The sequence below is a fragment of the Chiloscyllium punctatum genome, chromosome 31 (genome assembly GCF_047496795.1).
Source record: "Chiloscyllium punctatum isolate Juve2018m chromosome 31, sChiPun1.3, whole genome shotgun sequence".
Taxonomy (NCBI): domain Eukaryota; kingdom Metazoa; phylum Chordata; class Chondrichthyes; order Orectolobiformes; family Hemiscylliidae; genus Chiloscyllium; species Chiloscyllium punctatum.
Window position 1 is genome coordinate 70657750 of NC_092769.1, and position 11752 is coordinate 70669501.

The 11752-nt window shown below is 53.1% G+C and overlaps 1 protein-coding gene across 1 annotated transcript in view; it reads left to right on the top strand.

The window, feature by feature from the left end:
• The window catches only part of LOC140457179 (neurexin-2-like), a 224953-nt gene extending 216951 nt beyond the window's left edge, over nucleotides 1-8002 (top strand). The window contains exons 4-5 of the mRNA XM_072551240.1: nucleotides 934-963; nucleotides 7959-8002. Coding sequence (XP_072407341.1) covers nucleotides 934-963; nucleotides 7959-8002 — 74 coding nt within the window. The remainder of the gene's footprint in view (nucleotides 1-933; nucleotides 964-7958) is intronic.
• Nucleotides 8003-11752: the final 3750 nt, after the last annotated feature.

Genomic DNA, 11752 nt, shown 5'->3' on the forward strand with positions numbered 1-11752 from the left:
AGCATCAGGAGGGACAGGCAGGAGGCTGGGGAACACAGCAAGGCAGGCAGCATCAGGAGGGACGGACAGGAGGCTGGGGGAACACAGCGAGGCAGGCAGCATCAGGAGGGACAGGCAGGAGGCTGGGGGAATACAGCAAGGCAGGCAGCATCAGGAGGGATGGACAGGAGGCTGGAAGAACACAGCAAGGCAGGCAGCATCAGGAGGGACAGGCAAGAGGCTGGGGGAACACAGCAAGGCAGGCAGCATCAGGAGGGACAGGCAGGAGGCTGGGGGAACACAGCAAGGCAGGCAGCATCAGGAGGGACAGGCAGGAGGCTGGGAGAACACAGCAAGGCAGGCAGCATCAGGAGGGTGGAGAAGTCGACGTTTCGGGTGTAATGTTGAGCCCTGAAGAAGGGTTACACACGAGGCATTGACTTCCTCACTTCAGGAATAAGGGCCCATGTGGTTCATTCAGGTCGTTCAGGGAAGGAAACCACCAGCTTGACTTGTTCTGGGCCTGGACGTGACTCCAGACCCCGATGCAAACTCTCCCCTGGGGCAACTGGGAATGGGCAATAAATGCTGGGCCCAGCGATACCGTGAATGAATTTAAAAAGGAAACGTGTTTTTGGGAAGTGTAGCGAAATTGTCATTCCAAGAGATTCGCAAAATGAGTCTGCAGACTTCCTTATCTTGTGTTTCTGCGCCTTATTCCATTAACTTTATTTTTTAAAAAAAAAGCATTTAAAAAATGCTTTTTATTTTTCTCTCTCTCTCTCTCTCTCTCTCTCTTTCTAAATGTCTCGTTTTAGTTGTGGCATCCACAGACCACCCTGTGCATGTCTGTCACAAGTATACACTGTGATTGTGACAAAAAGGGAAAAACATCATTCTCCTGTAAGTTTTGATCCTTTTTTTTATTCTGTTAATTTTTTTTCTTCCTTCAAGGTCCTGCTCACCTGATGCTAAACAGCCAAGGTATGGCCTTTTCTCTATTTTTTAAGTTTATCCAACCATACCCTTTCTGTTCTCTCTCTCTCTCTCTCTCTCTCTCTCTGTCCCCTCTTCCCCCTGTTTGTTGTTGAATCATGTCCTCTTTATGATTGGAATGCGGTCGCTAGATTTCTCTGACCTTGCCTGAGAATGAGCCAAACACTTTTCGCTTTCTGTAACCGAATACCTGTCGATTTGCTGGTTTTCTTGTCGGTGCGTTGTGGGGTGTGAGAGTGCATGGACGGGGCGTTTGGAGGGGACTGTTTTTGCTCAGAGGTGCCCCCCGCCCCTTCGAAATGGGCGCGTCTCGGTGTTTCGAAGGTGCGGTGAGTGGCACATATTCGGCTCTGCCAACGGATTCCGCAGCTGATCCTGCTGCGCCCCCCCACCTTTCAGAAATGGGTGACTCCCCCAATCCCCTCGTGTGCTTCTCTCTCGCGTACTGTTGAAAATTAAGCTGGAGGGGGTGTGCGTTGAGGTTGCTGGAACTGAGTTGGGAGACTCGCGATGTTTGACTCTGCAAGTAATTGTCGACCTCAGCAAAGATTGGCTCCAGTTCTCTCCTTCATTGAGCAGTTGACTGGAACATAATGCTGAGGTGGGGTGGATTGGGGGTGGGGGGGGGGGAACGCAGTTTGCCACCCTAGGGCAGATCATATACCACAGTTGTGGGAGTCTGCAGGTAGTTTATAACTGGGCATGTTGCACCCTGAGTTTGGTTTGATCCCAATCTGTGAACCAACCGGTAAAATATTCACCCACACAACAGTCACGAATAATGGAGTCATAGAGATGTACAGCATGGAAACAGACCCTTCAGCCCAACTCCTCCATATTGACCATAGAGTCATAGAGATGTACAGCATGGATACAGACCCTTCGGCCCAACTCCTCTGTACTGACTATAGAGTCACAGAGATGTACAGCACGGTAACAGACCCTTCGGCCCAACCTCTCCATACTGACCATAGAGTCATAGAGATGGACAGCACAGAAACAGACCCTTCAGCCCAACCCGTCCATACTGACCATAGAGTCATAGAGATGTACAGCACAGAAACAGACCCTTTGGCCCAACCCCTCCATACTGACCATAGAGTCATAGAGATGTACAGCACAGAAACAGACCCTTCGATCCAACCTGTACATGCTGAACCAATCCAGTCCCACCTGCCAGCACCCAGCCCATATCCCTCCAAACCCTTCCTATTCCTGTCCCCATCCAGATGCCTGTTAAATGTTGTCATTGTACCAGCCTCCACCACTTCCTCTGGCAACTCATTCCATACACGTACCACCCTCTGGGTGAAAAAGTTGCCCCTTAGATCCCTTTTATATCTTTCCCCTCTCACCCTAAACCTATGCCCCTCTAGTTCTGGACTCCCCCACCCCAGGGAAAAGACCTTGTCTATTCACCCTATCCAAGCCCCTCATGATTTTATAAACCTCTATAAGGTCACCCCTCAACCTATCCAACCTCTCCCGATAGCTCAAACCCTCCAACTCTGGCAACATCAAGTGACCCCATTTCTTTGACTGACTTAGAAATAAAATGCTTTCTGAGGTTTGGCTATCACATGATCAGTCAAGCGATCTGACAATGACAATCTAACCACTCGCCCCTTGATGTTCAATGGTGTTGCCATCACTGAATCCCCCCACTGGCAACATCCTGGGGGTTGCCATTGACTAGAAACTCAACTGGGCTCCCCACATAAACATCAGCGGCTACAAGAGCAGGTCGGAGGCTGGGAATCCCAAAGTGAGTAACTCCCGTCCTGACTCCCCCAAAGCCTGTCCCACCATCGACAAGGCACAGGTCAGGAGGGTGAGGGAACACTCCCCACTTGTCCCTGGATGGGGAGGGGGGCAGCTCCAACAACACTCGAGAAGCTCGACACCATCCAGGGACAAAGCAGCCCCGCTCAATTGGCCCCACACCCCCTCCCTCCACCCCCCGACGCTCAGTCGCAGCAGTGTGTACCATCTACAAGACACACTGCAACAACTCCCCGAGGCTCCTCAGGCAGCACCTTCCAAACCCCACGGCCAGTTCCATCTAGAAGGGCAAGGGGCAGCAGATACATGGGAACACCACCCCCCCCGGAAGTTCCCCTCCCCCACCCCAGGGAAAAGACCTTGTCTATTCACCCTATCCATGTCCCCTCATGATTTTATAAACTTCTATAAGGTCACCCCTCAGCCTCCGACGCTCCAGGGAAAACAGCCCCAGCCTGTTCAGCCTCTCCCTGTAGCTCAAACCCTCCAACCCCGGCAACATCCTTGTAAATCTTTTCTGAACCCTTTCAAGTTTCACAACACCCTTACGACAGGGATGGAGACTGGAATTGACTCATTCCTGATGAAGGGCTTTCGCCCGAAACGTCGACTCTCCTACCCCTCGGATGCTGCCTGAGCTGCTGTCTTTTCCCAGCGCTTCACTCTCAACACGGGGGGGGGTCCGGGATTGCCAGTCGCCCAAAGTCCATGGTCGATTGCGTGCCTGGGGTGACCACAGAGGGGGTAGGGAAAAGCCTTTGGGGGTTTCAGGGTCCTTTCGGACAGGGGACAGTGCTGCGTTGTGCAGCGAGACAGGAATGGTTAATCCACACCGCCAATGAGTGAATGCCAGTTAATGAGGTTATCCTGAATATAAATTCTATAAATTCTGTGTTACGATCGAGCCCTCCACTATCACCTGATGAAGGAGCGTCGCTCCGAAAGCTAGTGTGCTTCCAATTAAACCTGTTGGACTATAACCTGGTGTTGTGTGATTTTTAATCCTGAATACAGTGGTGATAAATATAATAATCCCTTCAGAACGATTAGAGAGATAAATGGCTCCTTTTGTATTTAAATCGCCCCCGAATGAGTGCGGGAAGAGATATAAAAAGTAGCAGGGAGTCAAAATTGAACTGAAGGCCCTTTTGCACAGCGCTGCCCTGCAATAACTCAGGGAGACCCTCCCAGAGTGAAGTGCATCCTCCTCACTGACACCTCGGGATCACCGGCCCACAGAGTGCGGAAGCAGCAATCCCCAGGAGACGCCGGGCTCCTCGAGATGTGGAAGCCGGGCGGAAACACGCTGCCGCCCCATCCCGGCCCTCCCCGCTTTCTCCCCCACGACCAACTCCTGCCCCACGCCCGTGGTAACCACCATCCGACTGCAGAGGCACCCACATCCCCACCCCGAGGGTGGGACAGACTCATCCTCACCTGTGAGGGACCGCCGAAGGAGGGTCACAGATCCCCAACAGCGTGGGAACAGGCCATTCGGCCCGACAAGTCCACACCAACCCTCCAAAGAGTAACCCACCCAGACCCATTCCCCTACCATTCTACATTTACCCCAAACTAATGCCTTAACCTGCACATCCCTGGGCACTATGGGACAATTTAGCACGGCCAATCCACCCTAACCTGCACATCCCTGGACACTATGGGACAATTTAGCACGGCCAATCCACCCTAACCTGCACATCCCTGGACACTATGGGACAATTTAGCACGGCCAATCCACCCTAACCTGCACATCCCTGGGCACTATGGGACAATTTAGCACGGCCAATCCACCCTAACCTGCACATCCCTGGACACTATGGGACAATTTAGCACTGCCAATCCACCCTAACCTGCACATCCCTGGGCACTATGGGACAATTTAGCACGGCCAATCCACCCTAACCTGCACATCCCTGGACACTATGGGACAATTTAGCACGGCCAATCCACCCTAACCTGCACATCCCTGGACACTATGGGACAATTTAGCACGGCCAATCCACCCTAACCTGCACATCCCTGGGCACTATGGGACAATTTAGCACGGCCAATCCACCCTAACCTGCACATCCCTGGGCACTATGGGACAATTTAGCACGGCCAATCCACCCTAACCTGCACATCCCTGGGCACTATGGGACAATTTAGCATGGCCAATCCACCCTAACCTGCACATCCCTGAGCACTATGGGATGTTCCCCTTGGTCATGGGGAGTCCAACCTTGGCCCACAGTTCCAGGATCAAGAGTGGACCTTTGGAATTGCGGTGAGGGAAGGATTCTTTGCTTGGAGGATGGAATTCTTTACCACTGAAGGCCAAGCCAGACTCAAAGATGTTGCATCCAATCCATGCTCTATCAGGAACGAGTCAATTCTAGTCTCCCTGCTACAGGAAGGGTGTTGGGAAACTTGAAAGGGTTCAGAAAAGATTTACAAGGGTGTTACCAGGGTTGGAGGGTTTGAGCTACAGGGAGAGGCTGAAAAGGCTGGGGCTGTTTTCCCTGGAGCGTCGGAGGCTGAGGGGTGACCTTATAGAGGTTTATAAAATCATGAGGGGACATGGATAGGGTGAATAGGCAAAGTCTTTTCCCTGGGGTCGGGGAGTCCAGAACTAGAGGGGCATAGGTTTAGGGTGAGAGGGGAAAGATATAAAAGAGACCTAAGGGGCAACGTTTTCACACAGAGGGTGGTGTGTGTATGGAATGAGCTGCCAGAGGAAGTGGTGGAGGCTGGTACAATGACAACATTTAAAAGGCATCTGGATGGGGACATGGAATAGGAAGGGTTTGGAGGGATATGGGCCAAATGCTGGCAAATGGGAACTAGATTGGATTGGGATATCTGGTCGGCATGGACGGGTTGGACCGAAGGGTCTGTTTCCATGATGTTCCATGCGTCGACAGGCAGGAGGCTGGGGGAACACAGCAAGGCAGGCAGCATCAGGAGGGACAGGCAGGAGGCTGGGGGAACACAGCAAGGCAGGCAGCATCAGGAGGGACAGGCAGGAGGCTGGGGGAGCACAGCAAGGCAGGCAGCATCAGGAGGGACAGGCAAGAGGCTGGGAGAACACAGCAAGGCAGGCAGCATCAGGAGGGACAGGCAGGAGGCTGGGGGAACACAGCAAGGCAGGCAGCATCAGGAGGGACAGGCAGGAGGATAGGTGAACACAGCAAGGCAGGCAGCATCAGGAGGGACAGGCAGGAGGATGGGGGAACACAGCAAGGCAGGCAGCATCAGGAGGGACAGGCAGGAGGCTGGAGGAACACAGCAAGGCAGGCAGCATCAGGAGGGACAGGCAGGAGGTTGGGGGAACACAGCAAGGCAGGCAGCATCAGGAGGGACAGGCAGGAGGTTGGGGGAGCACAGCAAGGCAGGCAGCATCAGGAGGGACAGGCAGGAGGTTGGGGGAGCACAGCAAGGCAGGCAGCATCAGGAGGGACAGGCAGGAACTGGGGGAACACAGCAAGGCAGGCAGCATCAGGAGGGACAGGCAGGAGGCTGGGGGAACACAGTGAGGCAGGCAGCACCAGGAGGGACAGGCAGGAACTGGGGGAACACAGCAAGGCAGGCAGCATCAGGAGGGACAGGCAGGAGGATGGGGGAACACAGCAAGGCAGGCAGCATCAGAAGGGACAGGCAGGAGGCTGGGGGAACACAGCAAGGCAGGCAGCATCAGGAGGGACAGGCTGGAGGCTGGGGGAACACAGCAAGGCAGGCAGCATCAGGAGGGACAGGCAGGAGGATAGGAGAACACAGCAAGGCAGGCAGCATCAGGAGGGACAGGCAGGAGGCTGGGAGAACACAGCAAGGCAGGCAGCATCAGGAGGGACAGGCAGGAGGCTGGGGGAACACAGCAAGGCAGGCAGCATCAGGAGGGACAGGCAGGAGGCTGGGAGAACACAGCAAGGCAGGCAGCATCAGGAGGGACAGGCAGGAGGCTGGGAGAACACAGCAAGGCAGGCAGCATCAGGAGGGACAGGCAGGAGGCTGGGGGAACACAGCAAGGCAGGCAGCATCAGGAGGGACAGGCAGGAGGATGGGGGAACACAGCAAGGCAGGCAGCATCAGAAGGGACAGGCAGGAGGCTGGGGGAACACAGCAAGGCAGGCAGCATCAGGAGGGACAGGCAGGAGGATGGGGGAACACAGCAAGGCAGGCAGCATCAGGAGGGACAGGCAGGAGGCTGGGGGAACACAGCAAGGCAGGCAGCATCAGGAGGGACAGGCAGGAGGCTGGGAGAACACAGCAAGGCAGGCAGCATCAGGAGGGACAGGCAGGAGGCTGGGGGAACACAGCAAGGCAGGCAGCATCAGAAGGGACAGGCAGGAGGCTGGGGGAACACAGCAAGGCAGGCAGCATCAGGAGGGACAGGCAGGAGGATGGGGGAACACAGCAAGGCAGGCAGCATCAGGAGGGACAGGCAGGAGGATAGGAGAACACAGCAAGGCAGGCAGCATCAGGAGGGACAGGCAGGAGGCTGGAAGAACACAGTAAGGCAGGCAGCATCAGGAGGGACAGGCAGGAGGTTGGGGAACACAGCAAGGCAGGCAGCATCAGGAGGGACAGGCAGGAGGTTGGGGAGCACAGCAAGGCAGGCAGCATCAGGAGGGACAGGCAGGAGGCTGGAGGAACACAGCAAGGCAGGCAGCATCAGGAGGGACAGGCAGGAGGCTGGGGGAACACAGCAAGGCAGGCAGCATCAGGAGGGTGGAGAAGGCAACGTTTCGGGTGTGAGCCTTCTTTCGGATCTGCAGTTTTCTTTTGCCTCTATGACTGTAAGAAAGCTACAAAAAAACCATTTAGACGTTACAGGCACCTGAGGGCGTGTCGATAAAATGTGGGAATATGTTGACGAGAGAAAGGACCAGCCTCAACCCTATTGCAGAGGGACCGAATGGCCTTACTCCCTCTCCTTCCTGTCATTTCGTCAAACTGCTGGGAACTCCTGTGCAAAGGGCACCCGCGTCCCAGGAAAAGCAGCGGCCAATGAAGATCACTGGCCATCATCTTCCCAAGGGGTGCTGGGAGCCCTCGGTGGTTTCCCCTTCACCCAGGAGGGACTAGGAGGGAGTCTATCATTGGATCCCTTGGCGCGTTGAAATCTGTTCGATAATTGCTCCGGTGAGCATACCTCGGGGGGGATTGTTTTAGTATGTACATTGCAAGTTGTCGTTGCTAGGTGTGCTCATCTTGTTCAGCGTTAATGGCTCTCGTGGGATCAGAGAAGGATGATGCAGTCTGAATGAATAAGTTTTAATTATTGCATCAACACCTTCACTGGGATCAAATCGAGTCCCTGCAATTTTCTGTGCGTTGACAGAGGTTAAAGTTTGCTGAAAATGCGTTGCTGGAAAAGCGCAGCAGGTCAGGCAGCATCCAAGGAGCAGGAGAATCGACGTTGCGGGCATGAGCCCACACTCTCCTCATTCCTGAAGAAGGGCTCATGCCCGAAACGTCGACTCTCCTGCTCCTTGGATGCTGCCTGACCTGCTGCGCTTTTCCAGCAACACGTTTCCAGCCCCGATCTCCAGCATCTGCAGTCCTCGCTTTCTCCGAGAGATGAAAGTTTGCAAGACAGGAAGAGAAAGTAGCAACATGGGCACATTCCATAATTCCGAAAGGTGATGTTCTAATTCTGGAGTCACAGAGATGGACAGCACGGAAACAGACCCTTCGATCCAACCCGTCCGTGCCGACCAGATATCCGAAATTAATCTAGTCCCATTTGCCAGGACTTGACCCATATCCCCTCCAAACCCTTCCTATTCATGTCCCCATCCAGATGCCTTTTAAATGTTGTCATTGTACCAGCCTCCACCACATCCTCTGGCAGCTCATTCCAGACACATGGAAAAAATTGCCCCTCAGGTCCCTTTTAAATCTTTCCCCTCTCACCCTACAACTATACATATTTTAGATATGATGCAGAGCTGGGCTGAGGAGTGGCAGATGGAGTTCAACCCTGTCAAGTGTGAGGTTGTCCATTTTGGAAGGACAAATAAGAATGCAGAATACAGGGTTAATGGTAGGGTTCTTAGTCAGGTGGAGGAACAGAGGGATCTTGGGGTCTATGTACATAGATCTTTGAAAGTTGCCACTCAGGTGGATAGAGTTTGTAAGAAGGCCTATGGAGTATTATCGTTCATTAGCAGAGGGATTGAATTCAAGAGTCGTGAGGTGATGTTGCAGCTGTACAGGACTTTGGTTAGGCCACAGTTGGAGTACTGTGTGCAGTTCTGGTCGCCTCACTTTAGGAAAGATGTGGAAGCTTTGGAGAGGGTGCAGAGAAGATTTACCAGGATGTTGCCTGGAATGGAGAATAGGTCGTACGAGGATAGGTTGAGAGTTCTCGGCCTTTTCTCGTTGGAACGGCGAAGGATGAGGGGTGACTTGATAGAGGTTTATAAGATGATCAGGGGAATAGATAGAGTAGACAGTCAGAAACTTTTTCCCCTGGGGACAACAGAGTGTTACAAGGGGACATAAATTTAAGGTGAAGGGTGGAAGGTATAGGGGAGATGTCAGGGGTGGGTTCTTTACCCAGAGAGTGGTGGGGGCATGGAATGCGCTGCCCGTGGGAGTGGTAGAGTCAGAATCATTGGCGACCTTTAAGCGGCATTTGGATAGGTACATGGATGGGTGCTTAATCTAGGTTAGAAGTTCGGCACAACATCGTGGGCCGAAGGGCCTGTTCTGTGCTGTATTGTTCTATGTTCTATGTTCTATGTCCTCTCAACTCTTCTAGAACCCAGGGAAAAGACCTTGTCTATTTATCCTATCCATGCCCCCTCAAGATTTTATAAATCTCCATGTGGTCACCCCCCAGCCTCCGACGCTCCAGGGAAAACAGCCCCAGCCTGTACAGCCTCACCCCGTCGCACAAACCCTCCAACCCCAGTGACACCCTTGTAAATCTTTTCAGCACCCTTTCAAGTTTCACAACATCCTTCCTGTAGGAGGGAGAGTCGCGCAGCACGGAAACAGACCCTTCAGTCCAACCAGTCCATGCTGACCATAATCCCAAACTACATGGGCGGCACGGTGGCTCAGTGGTTAGCACTGCTGCCTCACAGCACCAGGGACCCGGGTTCGATTCCACCCTCGGGCAACTGTCTGTGTGGAGTTTGCACATTCTCCCCTCGTGTCTGTGTGGGGTTTCCTCCGGGTGCTCCGGTTTCATCCCACAGTCCAAAGATGTGCAGGTTAGGGTGGATTGGCCATGCTAAATTGTCCCATAGTGCCCAGGGATGTGCAGGTTAGGGTGGATTGGCCGTGCTAAATTGTCCCATAGTGCCCAGGGATGTGCAGGTTAGGGTGGATTGGCCGTGCTAAATTGTCCCACAGTGCCCAGGGATGTGCAGGTTAGGGTGGATTGGCCGTGCTAAATTGTCCCACAGTGCCCAGGGATGTGCAGGTTAGGGTGGATTGGCCGTGCTAAATTGTTCCATAGTGCCCAGGGATGTGCAGGTTAGGGTGGATTGGCCGTGCTAAAATTGCCCGTAGTGTTAGGGGATTAGTCAGGGGTAAATATAGGGGGTTGGTTTCTCTTCGGAGGGTCAGTGTGGACTCGTTGGGCTGAAGGGCCTGTTTCCACACTGTAGGGAATCTCATCTAAACTCGTCCCACCTGCCTGCTCCTGGCCCATATCCCTCCAAATATTTCCTACTTGTGAACCTATCCAAATGTCTCTTAAACACTCTGATTTGATTTGATTTATTGTAGTCACATGCGCAGTGAAATCTTTGTTTTGCGAGCAGCACAGGCAAGGTCATAGCAAACAAGGACAATACAGATCAGAGGGTGGCTGGACAGAGTGAGGCAGACAGAGTACACTACACGGGAAGTACACGAAGACAGATCAACTTGAATGGGATCAACATTGTTTGAAATTGGTGAGGTCCATTCATCAGTCTGTTATGGCAGGGAAGAAGCTGGTCCTGAATCTGTTGGTCCGCGTCCCACCTGCCTGAGGGAAGAGGGTGGGAGAGATTCTAACCGGGGCGGGAGGGGTCTCTGATGAGGTCGGCTGCCTTCCCGAGGGGGCAGTGGGGAGTGTAGATGGAGTCGGTGGATGGAAGGTTGGGTTGGTGTGAGGGACTGGGCTGTGTTCACAGCCCCCTGGAGTGTCTCGCGGTCCTGGGCAGGGCAGTTGCATCCTGATAGGATGGTAAAAGTTGGTGAGGGTCCTTGCGGACGTGCTGAGTTTCCTTAGCCTCCTGAAGAAGGAGAGGTGTTGTTGCATCTACGTGGGAAATCCAAGGCAGGCTGTCGTTTATCGTCATTCCTCGGAACTCTGGATCCTCTTCACCTCAGCTCCATTGATGAAGATGGGGGAAGTGTCCTCTTCCTATTGTCCTGAAGTCAATGACCTTATGTTTTATCAATATTGAGAGAGAGGGTGTGTTATCATTGCACCATGATACCAAACCATCTCTATCTTTTAACTGTGCCCACGTCTACCACTTCCATCCTCTGTCAAAAAAATTGCCCCCTCATTCTTTTTAAAATCTTTCCCTCCTCACATTAAAAATGTGACCCGTCATCTTGAAACCCTAGGGAAAATTCACCTGCTGTTCACCTTATTTATGATTTTATACATTTTCACCCCTCAATCGCCTACGCTTCAGTGGAAAGAAAAAAATTCCCAGCCTCTCCTCATACCTCAAAACCTCCATACCCACCCACATCCTGGTACACCTCTTCTGGACTAAACAATCTAGCGCCTTCCAACCGCCCCGAGCTCTTGCCGAAGTGTTTTGTGTTGCTGAGGAAGCGCTGATTGGGGCGTGGCCCCTGTTGGGAACGTGCAGCCGGATTCCAGCACGGCAAGCTCCCATAGTCAGTGATGAATGAGCGATCAAATCAGTTTTGGGAAGATTTGTAGCTCAGGTCGAGGTTTTAGATGTAGGTTTGCTCGCTGAGCTGGAAGGTTCATTTCCAGACGTTTCGTCACCCTGCTAGGTAACATCTTCAGTGAGCCTCAGGCGAAGCA